Raw genomic sequence first — 15259 nt, 5'->3', positions numbered from 1 at the left:
AAATTTAGGTAACATGCCAAGGTTTTCTCTCCATCAGTAAAAGTTATCATAAGTTTAACTATTGAATTTAAAGTTTATCAAACATTCTAACACTATTCACAATGTACAATTACATTTCCATCTTGCCTATTTCACAAACAACATAATATATAATTCTGTACACATCACTTTAAAATTTACACTGTACATACATACCTCATGTGGTATCCCTTACAACAGATTCAAACACATATTATTTTCACTAACATTTTAATTAGTAAGGACAAGGTGGCACAACTAGCGTTATGATTGGAAACCAGTTATTTGCCAAGTGCATCCCTAACCTAACACAACAGTCATTTCTTAAATCTTGAGTTCTGGGCCTTTCCTATTGCCACAACCATCTATAAGTTGGTTGGTTGCTCCAAGACATCACCACCCACGAAACACTGCACCAAATTCACTGATCTTTATCCAGATTACAGACTGCTTAGCCTCTTATTGATAGTTTAGAAGTACGAGATCTTCATCCCATTTTGACCTCGTATATACATTGAATAAGAAGCACCATCACTGTTTGAGAATACCAAGTACTGTCACTGCATGAGTCACATCAGCATGCTAGGTAAAATCAAACCAATCTTAGCTACGTACAATATCAAGTCAGGTGTTTGCGAAGAAAATATTAAATTAAGTGAAGCGAAGAAAACTGCAGCCGAGCAAGTATAAATGAAAACTGTTCACACATTGAGTCCACGTAGGTTACCGAATCTGAATGCACATCGGACAATGTAAAAAGAATAATGACCCAGTTCCATTCTCGTGTAAGTATTATAAAGGCTCTCTCCACGTTAAATAGCAACAATCATGTTGTATTCTTCCAAGAATAAGCAGGTAATGAACAACTGGGCTATATTCCATCAAGTCGTAATTAATTCTGTGCACCACATATTACCTCCAAACTATACATATAAAAAGGCTGCCCACAATGTGCATTTCCTCAGCGAGGGAAAATCCATAGTCTTACAAAACTGCATAGTAACAAGACATAATAAAGTACTGATTAGGTGGACGGTACCCATACTTTGTGATTATGAATTACAAAACATCACCATGTGCATCTTCCACCAACCGCTCACTGGGAATGTCCATTAACAGGCAATGCACTCTTGACTCTGTAATTGTGCAGTAATGCTCCCGTAAAGAACTTGTGCAGCACCCACTTCGCGGTATCAATCGTCATCAACAGTAACCTCAATAGCAAAAATCAGCAACTGTAACAGTCGTGCATGGTAATACCAATAAATACCAATATAATGGTCCGTTATTGGACATTATAAATTTTCCAGCTAACTCATTCTTGGTTGCCTGCGTTTCGCCCTCGTGTGCTAAGTTAGGCTCATCAGTTGGGACTTAGCACACCACCCAAGACGCAAGGCTAGTGCATACCGTGGAGGCCACTGCATAGGCTACTTGAAGCCACCAGCAGTGCCAATGCACTATGAGAGCTATGTCTCATTTCCATAGCCTTGCGTCTTGGGTGGTGTGCTAAGTCCCAACTGATGAGCCTAACTTAGCACACGAGGGCGAAACGCAGGCAACCAAGAATGAGTTAGCTGGAAAATTTATAATGTCCAATAACGGACCATCATATTGGTATTATAAATTTTACTCATTCGGGACAAATATTTTAAATTCCCTATGGGAATCAACATCTGTATTATCTGATGGCCAGGCAGGCATCAATTTTTTGGAAATGAGACATAGCTCTCATAGTGCATTGGCACTGCTGGTGGCTTCAAGTAGCCTATGCAGTGGCCTCCACGGCATCCCTCGTACTACGCATGTCCACGCATTTTTTCGGCTGGGTGGCGCTCTTTCTTGCTGCGGCTCAGTCGGCCCAAGAATAATCACATGGGCAGACGCCTCGTTGGCTGTCGCCTACCCTCGCCATGCTGTCTAACTCTTGTTTAGTTAAGAACGTGGACCCTAAAAATTCTCCGGCTGACATTCGCAACTGGCTGCGTGCTGATGATGTCCCAGTTTCTGTAGTCCTACGACTTCAAGATGCCTCCTCGGGCCAACCTTCACCAGACATCGTGGTGTTCTTCAGTTCCCCCGCCTATACGGCGACCATCCACCGTTTGGGTTTTTTATACCTTTTTTTTACTCACTATCCTGCACTTCCAACCCCGGCCCATATTCTCGAGCAACTCACCTCCGATCCTGAATTCTTTCTACAATTTCCTTCTCTGGCGCCGCCTCCCACTACCTCCATTAGTTCTCCTGTGTCCACCACTCCTCCTGTCACCACTGTCGCGATTACCGTCACGGCCTCTGTTACTCCTTCCCCTTCTTCTGTCTCTTCCTGTGTTACGTACAGTCACCCCTCCCCTATCATGTCCACAGCCACAACCTCCTGCACTTCGCCCATAACCACTTCCCACTCGTCGTCCGCGCCTCGCCTGGATGTCACTATCGCAGCTCCGCCTGTCTCCCAAGGCACTGAAGACTTCACTGCATCAGTCTCTCAACTGTCCTTCTCACCGAGCTGTGTCATCCGTGGGATTGCACCCGACGTCTTGGACCAGGATATCCTCCACGAACTCCAACAGGAAGGCGTCCCTGTCCGACGGGTCTTTCGCATCTTCAACGAGGATGGCCCGACTTTTATGGTTCGCCTCCGCCTCGCCTCTCTTGCTGCCGTCGACCAGCTTATTACTACCGGCGTCCGTTTTCGCGGTCGCATCCATCGCGTGGAGCGTTCTCGCTCCCCACCGCGGCTGGCTGGATCTACTCGTTTCACGTCTCCTCCTTCTCCTACGCCCTCCTCGCCACCCACCCCACCACCGCCAAACATTCCCCTTCTTGGTTCCCAACCCCCGATCTCTCTTCTACCATACCCTACTTTTGACCTCCTTCGACTCCTTGCTACCTCCATCACGAACATTACCACCACCCTATATTATCTTCTCCTACAACATTACCCGCATCCTTCCCCCCCCCCCCTTCATACCGGCAACATCTTATGCACATGCATCCACTATGTAACATACTTATGTAATTCTATGTATTCTCTTTTTCTGAACGCGCGCTCGAGATGTCCCACGTCGCTGGCTCAATAAATGTCTGTCCCTCTTCTATGGTATTTACTGGGGTTGGCTCGTGCGGGGTGTTTTTGCGGGTCTGCCCTGGATCCGTCTTGTTGTGACCGTGCCCTTACGCCCACCTCACGGACGTTTTTATACGGTATGTACGACACATACTTCTCGTGCGGTTTTTGTTTCTTCATACTTTTTCTTCTCTGTCGGCCGAAGAGCTCCTTGGTTGAGCTGCTGGCCCGCCCCCTCCTCTCCCGAGGAGTGGGAATGAACCAACCTGGTGATGATGATGATGCCTCCACGGTATGCACTAGCCTTGCATCTTTGGTGGTGTGCTAAGTCCCAACTGATGAGCCTAACTTAGCACACGAGGGCGAAACGCAGGCAACCAAGAATGAGTTAGCTGGAAAATTTATAATGTCCAATAATGGACCATCATATTGGTATTATAAATTTTACTCATTCGGGACAAATATTTTAAATTCCCTATGGGAATCAACATCTGTATTATCTGATGGCCAGGCAGGCATCAATTTTTTGGAAATGAGACATAGCTCTCATAGTGCATTGGCACCGCTGGTGGCTTCAAGTAGCCTATGCAGTGGCCTCCACGGTATGCACTAGCCTTGCGTCTTTGGTGGTGTGCTAAGTCCCAACTGATGAGCCTAACTTAGCACACGAGGGCGAAACGCAGGCAACCAAGAATGAGTTAGCTGGAAAATTTATAATGTCCAATAACGGACCATTATATTGGTATTATAAATTTTACTCATTCGGGACAAATATTTTAAATTCCCTATGGGAATCAATATCTGTATTATCTGATGGCCAGGCAGGCATCAATTTTTTGGAAATGAGACATAGCTCTCATAGTGCATTGGCACTGCTGGTGGCTTCAAGTAGCCTATGCAGTGGCCTCCACGGTATGCACTAGCCTTGCGTCTTGGGTGGTGTGCTAAGTCCCAACTGATGAGCCTAACTTAGCACACGAGGGCGAAACGCAGGCAACCAAGAATGAGTTAGCTGGAAAATTTATAATGTCCAATAACGGACCATTATATTGGTATCATAAATTTTACTCATTCGGGACAAATATTTTAAATTCCCTATGAGAATCAACATCTGTATTAATACCAATAAACTCGTAGCATGCAAGCACATATATAGACTCGCTCCACGCAGAGCAGTGTCCGCCTAAATCCACATGTCGCAACACATTAAACCAACTTCAACTGTCTTTACCGATATAGTGGCTGTTTTCCCGTTTGTATAATCTTTACTGCTATGCCATTTCTACAGACTCTTACCCAAACTAAAGTTACACCAATATAAAGATACACAGATACATAATTCCCTACTACCAATTCTTCTTATAATACAATGTTCTTACATCTCAATTTAAAACTCACAAAATATTTACTACTTTATAATAAAAATTATTTTATGAAAATTTCCTAACCTAAAATTGGGAATCATACTCTTGTACAGTTACAATGTCATCCCATAAAAGTGTTCTTACTTGTTGGTAGAATTGTGATCCCTTTTGCACTCTGTTTGCAATTTCCTTTCTGACTAAATTATCACTGGAGATTACACTTCCAAGGTAACAAAAACTATCCACACTCAGCTGAGCAACTCTGTTATAGAGGATGATTCAGAATGAACGTGACAATGCTTTGCATGTTGTGTGGGATGACAAATTTCTTAAGAGAGAATCCATGTCTGGAAATGCATGGTTTTGGTGCTGTGGCATGCAACCGTTCGAGAATGCCTTGGATATAGTGATGAGCAGTGTTCCACATTTATCAAGAAACTTCCAACAACCCAACCAGAACATCATAAGAAGCATTACATTTCCAATAACACACCATTTATATTGGAAATATGAATTTACTCATTCAGGACAAATATTTCAGGATCCCTATGGGAATCAATATCTGCATTACAAAAGAGGTTTGGATTGTCGACCTCTGACTTGATTACAGTGTCTCCCTCAGTGATGCAGATTGATGCACATGGTTAAAGATGTTATTGCTTGGGATACCATCAAGGATATGGTGTAAGAGAGTCCTATATCATCAAGAGGGGGCTTTATCTCAAAAATCTACGCAGTGACAACCATAGGTCTTCCCTGAGCACCAATCTCTGCCCCACTGATGAAGAGTCATTAGTCAAATTGGAGGTTGACAATTAGAACCCTTATTGTAATATAATGCATCACATGATGGTCTTGTCAGGTTGGTGGAGGTTTCTTGATAAAATGTGGAACACAACACAAATTGCTATATCAGAAGCATTGTCAAAGAAAATTGGGGAAGGTAAAATAAAAGTGATGTTTGCAGATGACCTGTTAGTCTGGGGATAAAAGAGAATATCCTAGAACAGTTAGATGCATAGGAAGATGAGGTGGAAAAATATGGAATAAAATTTCATGCCAAAAGAGAGTGAGATATTGATCACATCTAGTAAGAAGGAGAGACCTAAAAGAGGGATAATGCTTGTAGGGGAACAGCTTAGGAAGGTAGAGAGTTTTGTATACCTGGGAAGTATCATAGCAGAAAGTGGAGGAAATAATTGAGTGTGGAAGACAAGCAGGAGCATTCCTGAAAAGTGTCAGAAGCCTGGTTTGGAGCAAGAATGCCCCTCAGAAAAGCAAAAGAGTGATATACAAGATGCACTACGCACCTACTGTATTCTGATGTATGCAGCAGAAACATGGGTAATGAGGCAGAGAGGTGTGATTAGGATACAGGCAAGTGAAATGAAACTCCTGAGAAGCAGGATAGGAGTGACAGGAATGGATAAGATGAGAAATGAGAAGGTTAGGGATATAATCAAACAAGAGCAGGATAGAGGCATCTAGACATAGATGGTATGGACACATGAAGAGAAGACAAGGAAAAGGGTACCCAGGAGAATGCACAAAATGGAGATAACAGCAAAACGGCCAAGAGGAAGGTGGATAAAAGGAATGGAAGAGTGTGTACAGAGAAGAGAAGAGGACCAGACAGGAGCGAAGAGGGAGAAGTGATGGGAAGACAAGAGGAGATGAAGAGGCTTGTGCTCCAAGCAGACCTGGCCAACAGCTGGAAAATACATATGATGATGATGACTGTAATACCGAGCATCTTCCCTACTCACCAGTCTCTGCTCCACTGATGAAGACTCGGTAATAAAGTCGGAGGTTGTCAATTAGAACCCTTTTGTAATATAATGCATCACATGATGCTCTTGTCAGGTCAGTTTACCTTCCCACACTAAACATTGTTGCATTTATTTTGAATTACCCTCTATACTTAAGTATAGAAGTATCTTCAGCACTTTGAATTATAAATAATGAACTGCAATAAATGAATACTCTCTCCCCAATTGCAGGTCATCTATTATCAGGAGAAAAGAGTATTCTTTTCATTCATTTCTGCCACCTAAGTGTATATGTGGAAATTTTATAGCAGAGCTGAACAAAAGTCTGTGGTCTGAAAAGTGCATTTCTATGTTTTGACCTGTTGCACTACCTATGGGTCTTCTTACGCAGCAGTTTGAGCCTTTGTTACTCAATGTCAGGAAAAATTTATAAAATTGGTAAGAAAATTAGTGAAAGCTGTATTTGCATTTATCTCAAAATACAGTTCTCTTAATAACAACAGTCAATAATTAATATATCTTGTGAAGTATTGCACCTAGAACTCCTTTTTTTTAAATGCTCAATATCTTATGCCTATTTTAGGCCAATATTATACTATCAAAGTACTTGGATAACATCTTTGATCAAATAATTTGATCAATATTACCATTGTTTTCACGGCCCGTACTTATAGACACGATTTAGGCTTTTTGAGCTTATGTCGTGTCTAGAAAATAAAGTGAAACTCTTTACGTTCCACTTCTCCAGAAGAAAATCTTGACTGTTCACGAGGAAGACTTCTCCAAGAATGAAGAGGTAAGTATAGTGATTCGTTTGGTTGAGGTTATAGGCGACAATTTGCATCCTATGACAAATAATTTTCCATTGTCCTCTGTTGATCAAATATTAACTACAATACCCATTAATACTACTGAGTCTTGTCATATTTGTATCTGTGACTGCATTCGTGTCCATAAAAGCACTGGTACCAGTAAGTGAGCATAACAGATAATTACACATTTATCGTAGTAGGCCTACTGTAGGCCTTCTTGCATTGACAGTGAGCATATATTTTTATCGTGGAACTGTTTTTAATTAACGATATTACTTTACAAGGAACTAACAGGTTATATGTTAATTACCTGTTATTTTTCGTTATACCTTGGTCAAACGATCCTCATATTTTGGAATAACAGGGAATAGATACAGTATATTTATAAGGCACCTTGCAAAACTGAATCACGCATGATATGTGCTGCTGATGTGTGTATTTTATTAGAAATCCTTAAACAGTGTCAAATTCTTCTGACTGCCCTTGAACACTACAAAACTGACACCTACGCCTGCAAGAACTAGTCGAATACGAATTTCTCACTGCATGGCAAAGAGTATATAATAGGAGCTGCATGAAAAGCTCAAGTACAATGCCTTACTTGTGTGCATGCACCTGACAGTCTAGGGAATACATCTAATGTATCCCATTAAATGTTTATTTAATAAACATTATTTAATTTGTATTGAAAAGGTGAAATAACTCACTTATTATTTTAATTTGGTTTAACACATCTAATGCACAAAAACACAGCAGTGTGGGGGTGGCATCTAGTGTGTATTTATGAAACTTGATCAATAAGCTAATAGTTAACAGTTTGATAAGTCAGCTGCTATTATGCTGTGCAAAGCACCAAAGATTTATCGAGTCAACAACTGTAACGAATCTGTAGCTATTGGACAGATATCTCACAATTCCAGAAACCGGGCATTAGTGTCACTAGGCATAGATAATAAAAATGTAATAATATCAGCAATCGCCTTAATCTTTTCAGCCAAGTATTGGGTCCTGAGATACTTTTTTTTTTTTTTCATATCCTCAACCGTAATGACCCTTAAAAGATCATTTCCCATATCACCGTACTTCTTTAATTGCAATTCTTTGTTTTATAATGTGTGGACTTTGTGTTATACAGCAAATCTTTCTCCTCATACAATGCAATAAGCAGTTTCACTGCAGCAATGCTCCAATTTTATTACTGGCCATTTTTACCAGGTACTCTTTCACCTTTATCACAGAATCATTGTACAAATATAATAACATGGAGAAACTCATCAGAGATTGATCCAAGATGGTTTTCATCCCAATTCTTTTATCAAAGATTATCAAATTTCTTTGATCCAAGTTATGTGAATCCAAGTTCTTTGATAGTGTAATACTGGCCTTAGAAACACAAAAATCTCAAAAATGAAAAATCTAACTTTCGGTCCCTTTCCACGCAACAAGTCACATAAGGAAAAAATCTATTATGTGTTTGACAGAATATTCTGCTTTTAGCTTTTGTCTTCTAATGGATCTCTAAGCAGTGATACATCTCACCCAAACATAAATATTGGACATTGTCAAGAAAATGTGGGCAACGAGATTCAAGATGACAGTAAACGAGGATGGAAAGAGGCAAAGTTAAAGAAGCGTTTACATGAAATTGATTCATCACTATTGAACTTCACTCAGCCAGTTGAAGAGGTAAGGAAACATTGTTTGTCAACTTAAAAGTATAAAACGTGAAACTTCAATCATCAATGTAGAAAATCGCTGTGATACTATTCTTATATTCTATTTGCAACATATGTAAACCTGAAAAAAAATAATTGTTTTTCATTGATCAGTACAACATAATTTTATCTATCAACATTTCATCCACTCCTCCATTTTATATGTATACTAGCAATTACTCAGCCAGTCCCTGTTATGAATGGTGTGAAAATATCGCTCATAGGGTTGGTTGGTGCATGCATTTCAGTGGGCTTGGCAGACTTCATGGATGCTAGTGGAGTTAGATAGAGCAAATGGCATTGAGAAATGCTCCAACCACAGTATATTGTGGACAGAGCTGCAATTGCACATGCACTGATGGAAGTTCAATGGTGGATGCGAAATGCGATATAGAACATGCTCCGACCTCCTGGCATGCTGGCAACAGGATGGTGACCACTTCCTGTCATGAATAATCGCCATCAATTAATTTTGGGCAAGAGCATATGAACCGGAACTCATGTGTCAGTCTACGGAGTGACAACATGCCAGATCACCAAGGCGGCAGAAGTTCCATTGGAATCCTTCCCGCGTAAAATTGATGGTGATCATCGCGTATGATGACAGGGGTGCCTCTGAGAGCCATTTCGTTCCACATGGCAGAACAATTGAGCGTAGAGTACTACAGGGACTTCCTGGTGCGACAGGTATGATGTGGCGTTCAGGAGAAACGTCCGGATCTTGTGGACAGTGCAGTTATACTGCACGAGAACGCAAAACCACGTACAGCAGAGTGTGTACGGTGGCAACTGGGATGCTGGTATGGGAAGAATCGAAGCATCCATTGGAATAACATTTCGCCCTGTGACTTTCATCTCATATGAAAGGTATAAGAACCACTACAGGGTAGGCAGTTTGCGACACAAGAGCACATTGCCAATGCTGTGCGACAATAGATGACCCGATTCACACATGGTGTGACAAATGGTAACACAGACGGTATTCAGTGCCTTGCACATCATTGGCAGTGTGTGGTGAACGTTGCAGGGGACTACTTTGAGGGCCTTTAGACCCAGTTTTGTCACGTCGACTGTGTGTATGCTGTGATCTACTGCAATAGAGGAGGTGTGCTTGGCTGTTATTATTTTGCACCATGAAACCAGTATTGTACTGTACACTAGCATAATAAATATGTGAGGCACAATGTTTGAGAGTTCTTCAATGTCCACAGATATAGATACCACATCATCCTTTCATCTGTATATGTCGCACTTTCCAACCAGGCTGGTATCTGCAAGGAAGAAAATGATTGCATGACTTTTTCCCCAACCCTCGTATTTACAAAATAAATAAGAACGGCATTTCTTTTACACAGACACATCTTAATTGGATGCCGTTATGCATCACTAGACCAAGCGCCAAAAGTTGGTTTCAAGATAATCACGTTTAACTTTAGGTTTATTTGTAAATTTGAACGAACATAATTTTGCTAAACATGGTATTCCTGGTGTTGTAGGATAATAATTTGTACCTTCTTACCAAATTTCAACATTTTAATATTCACATTACTTAGTTTTCTTGAAAAAAAAAAATGGCGCTTAGTGTACTGATGCAATTTAAGGTTTTTCTCACTGTTCAGTATCTACTGAGTAAAACTTCAACAAATATAATGTGGCCGCAGCAATAATTAAAACCTGAATCTCCTACTATCTGGAAAGGCGTGCTAAGTGCTTGAACCACCACAACTCTGGTACATTATTCAAGTTTTAGATGGAGAAACTCGAGAAGGGGAGGTATTCCCTAAAGTCGTTGCTATAACCACTTACCGATTTGAGGAATTTCAACTGATCTGAGTCAAATACAAATGGTAAGACATGAGCCATCGTAGTCTATACAATGCATATTTCTTTATGGGTTTTCCTTCACGATAGGCCTATTATATTCTGAGAGTACAGTACTGACGTGATATTTTTAAGCCTATGGGTAAGTTACGTTCTGGTTTAGACACACATTAGTTGCTAAGTAGAAAGGCAGTCTCTCATACCATTAGGGGACGATGACCTAGATGTTATGCCCCTTTAAACAAACATCATCATCATCATCAGAATGGCAGTCCCTTAAACTAAGTAAAGGATATACAGGTCATTATACGTGGTTATGATTACCTTATTAAAAAAAAAAAAGCAATTCCGAAAGAAAATATTGCATTTTAATTACTTATCTCAGTCGAACATAATAGGTACAGAAAATGTGATTAAAGAATATTTTCTTCCATAAATACACACAAACCACTGGACAGGTAATAAGATTGTTGCTCTCCGTTCATTCAATCTCAAAATCAGGATCTCCATTGAATCCATCTATGTCATCCACGATGTCAGAATCTGCTTGAAGATTCAAGTAAAATTGTTTGGCATCTGCAGGTATTAGGTGCATCAGCAACTTAAGGTCTCCAAGTTTGGCTTCAGAGATAGGTTTTGCATTTGGCCACAAATGTATTAATCCCTGATGAAAGGGAAGTCTAGTTTCCCGTGGTTGTCCCTGTCTTGACTTATTTGGATTTACTTCCTGAAATTCACCATCAAATTTAGTTTTGACGTACATAGTGAACAGCTGTGATTTCAAGAGCTGGATTTCTTTCAGTTTTAGCCAGTTTATCTTGCAACCATGGACATCAGTTTTCTGATTCATGATCATTTATTCAAGTTCTACTGAACTGAAGAACGGCATATTTTTCATCTGGTGAACAACAATGGGATTTTTCCATCTTCAGTTTCTCGTTACGTTTAAGTAGTCCTCTGCAGTGTATAAACACTGTTGAAATTTGAGGGCATGCTCAATATCTGCAAAGTCACTGTCGTTGGGAAGAAAACTTACCAGGTACTAAAAATCGCATAGTTATCTTCTGAAGAGTAGGGTGTTGATCCAATATTGCTTTCATCATCAAAACCATTTTAATATTATGGTTCTGACCACCACAAGAATCTGACCATAATATTAGCTCAGAAATAGTGGGTGCTTCTTCCAGTAGGTTTTCATTAAGCATGAGCCGACTTCTTGTGCCCCGCGACCTGCCACAACTTCCAGTCAAACGTAACAGTGACTTTTATTATTACTTCCCTCGTGTACTCCGCAGTTGTATAAGCATAGCTGACATTTGTGAAAAACAATGTTCGTTGGAATTTGTGTCAAAGGTGATGTTTTTTCCATCTCAAAAGTAATTGTTTCCAGTTCTTCAGTTTCCTTGGCACGCAGTAAATCATTTCTCTTCAAATTCTGTGCTGTTTCTGCTTCAGCTAAATGTTTTGCCTTCTTATCTGACAGAATATCTCGTTCATGATCATTCTTCTGATGCCTTTAATTTCAGCATCAAGAGAATCACATAAATTACACGTGTCCTTTTTGAGTTTCTTTATTTGCAAATTGAAATTCATTAGAAAGAGTTTCTTGTACATTGAAAATGTAACCACTATGGATTACACAACAAGGAAAAAGACAGATAATAACATTTTAAACATTATAAATTTCGATCGCACAAAAATAAATTAAACATGCACACCATGTTAAATCACCAAAAACAATGTAGGGATATAAATAACAGTTTAACCAACATGACAACTAAAAGAAAGGAAATAAAAAGCGGTTGGGAACCCTACCAGGTCCGTGAGAAGGTACTGCATTGCCGGGAAAACGAAATCAACAGTGATCCCAATTGAACACTACATTTACTGAATTAAAAATTGGAAAATGACTTCACAAAACAAGGCCAACAATGAAATAAAATTAAAGTTAACATGGTAAATAAATTTTAAGGTATCAATAGTGTCAATAGTACAAGCTTCATGCCAACAACTTTAAAACAATGTAAAGAAATTTTTAACAGCCAAAATTTAGTCATCACAAGGTAGTTTCGTAAGGTAGTTGCGGACGATATCAACTTAAAATTACATATAAGAAAATGAGCTCATAATTTACCAAGGGCTATTCCTTTACAACCAAAGAAGTTAAAGTTAACATAACACCACATGCTAGCAAGGAAAAGAAAGGGTGCAAATGTGGCAATCCCGGAGAAATTAAAATTTACATATTTATTACACAGTATATAAAATCAAAGAAAAGGGGAATGCCTCCAAAACAAAGGAGGTAAGACTAGCTGCGAGGGCTAAGTAATTTGAACTTAAAACTGGCAAATGGAAGATACCCCGGGCAAGCTCCGATGCGCAAAGAAATTTAAGAGTTTACATTTACAGGTTAAAATCCAAAACATGAACCGAATAGTGCTAACCTCGGAGGTCCGGTGGTCCCGTCAGACGGAGGAGACGACTGCTCCCTTCGCCAGTCACAAATCAAAGACGACGGGAACAAGCTTGGCCCTGGCCAAGTCGCCAGGAGCTGAAAATGGGGCATTCAGGAGATAACCAATTAGCGCACTCACAGCTCTTACATTCACCAATTAGAAATTGCTTTATTTTGGCCAAAACGGCTCCAAAATTTTTTGATGAGGAAAGATTTTTACAACTTCCTGAAACTTCCTTTCTGATGCAGCAGGAAATCACTAGAAGCATCTTACCAATGCAGACATATGCAGCTACACCCTGCCACACAAGTTATTACCTTAAATCCAGATGCTAATTACACAGTTATTTACATTATAAAATTTTTACACAATAACCAAATAAATTTAGAGGAGTTGCAGAGTAATTAAATAAGCCTAAATATCTTCACATTCCCAAATTAAGACACTGTTCTTGACGTACAGAAAATAAAATAAGGCAAATTTTACAGTATAAAACAATTTTCCGAAAGTTCTTCTTCTTGGGCATCCAAAATGATATTTTTAAATATCACACTTAGTCATTTTTTTAAGGCAAAACAAATGAACATATTTTACAAAATCAAATAGAACAAAATCAAAATGAAAACTACGCCTCTTGTCCTTCCGTAATGTACTTTAACGTCTCTTCTTGAGGTTTTCAAAATAAAATAAAGTGATACACAACATCTTTCAAAATACGATTAAACACAGCTGTTTTAACACCGTAACAGAAAATGAAACTGGATTTTCATTTTCCCCCTTGTACATGTTGTACATCAATAGAAGGGTCGTATCACTACCAAACTACCTTTCAGTTTCTTTCCGACAATAAGGGATTTGTACCGTGGATATTTATTGACGTGTTCAATGACACTTTGAATTCTCTCATCGGATATTTTATTGCTCCCACCACTAATTCCATGAAGATCTCTAACTCCGTTGCTGCTTTTCAGTTTCTTTAGGTCTCGATCAACCTTACAGCTTGAAATCATCAACGCCTGCAGAAACATAGATTTACAAACTTGAATACCGGCAATCTTGTATTTCCTGGTGAAAGACTTCCTTTCTGAAGATTTATTCCTCTTTCTACTGATAGGCACTTCAGTCACTATACTAGTTATGAGACCAGTTTGGGCATTATGGGATTCAACACTATAAAATTTCTTGAATTCGCATTCACGAACATCTAAAGAGACTTTCTTACCGCACTTACATTTACAAAGAAAATTTCTAAATATCTTCTCTTCTTTTCTCTTTCCATGTTTGGTCATGCATAGTTTCTGCCAAACATCGCGGTTCTGCATTGGATATTTCCTCTTCCTACCTTTACTAGGTCATCCTTGGTTGCCATTTCTCGTATTGTCAGTAACGCTGCTTTCTGTATAAAGTCCATTGTTATCAGAAAGATCTTGTGCTTCATTGCTCCACCAGTCCTCAGTGTTTGCTTAGTTCTTCTCAGTGGCTTCCGTACTGGTATTAAGAATTTCATTCCCTGTATTCACAACTCCAACTTGGTCATGTTGGGAATTGTAAACAATAAAAAAGAAAGTTAATGGATGATAATAAAACACTAACCTATGTTCAGACACTTTGTTTAACATTGAATAAACACACCCGTAATTTTAAAATTAGAATTACAGACGAAGGTTTTAAAGTACAGTAGACATATGCCTCCAACAAGTTCTGTGACACAGCCACAAAGTTATCTAATTCAAGTGGCTTTAGATTTGTATATACAGCCCCATGAGATGGCTCCCAAATCTCACTTTCAGCACCTGTATTCACATCATGTAGTCCCACCACAAAAATGTCTTAATTATTACTTGCTGACATTATGTCATTATTTGGTTTCTATAACAGTAACAAAATTATCAAAATACGATTACAATATATTGTGAGTATCATTAGGATTCTAATACTGATGTTATCAATATTATTGATACATAAACAATGATGTGTCTACAGAAATGGCCCTGCGGTCATTATTCTAATCTGGAATTCATTGATTTGGCGCGTATTACCTAGCATAACATGTCAAAACACTGTTACTGTGAAGCTTTCACAGCTTCTTCAAATAAGTATATCAATAAAGAAATATTGCTTTCATTGCAGAATACTGTATTAAATACCGTACAACAATCTCAATATGATACTAACCTTGGAATGTTCTTCTAGAAAATGATTCTCTGACGTAACCTTCTTAGCAAGTTGCA

The 15259-nt window shown here is 39.3% G+C and overlaps 1 protein-coding gene across 1 annotated transcript in view; it reads left to right on the top strand.

Annotated features, from left to right (window-relative positions):
- LOC136884111 (fibrous sheath-interacting protein 1) overlaps window positions 1-15259 on the top strand; it is a 60786-nt gene that overhangs the window by 42717 nt on the left and 2810 nt on the right. Inside the window, exon 5 of the mRNA XM_067156150.2 lies at window positions 8534-8722. Within this exon, the coding sequence (XP_067012251.2) occupies window positions 8534-8722 (189 nt within the window). The remainder of the gene's footprint in view (window positions 1-8533; window positions 8723-15259) is intronic.

Source organism: Anabrus simplex, chromosome 12 (assembly GCF_040414725.1).
Source record: "Anabrus simplex isolate iqAnaSimp1 chromosome 12, ASM4041472v1, whole genome shotgun sequence".
In the NCBI taxonomy this organism is placed as follows: domain Eukaryota; kingdom Metazoa; phylum Arthropoda; class Insecta; order Orthoptera; family Tettigoniidae; genus Anabrus; species Anabrus simplex.
This window is presented reverse-complemented; position numbering and strand designations above follow the sequence as displayed.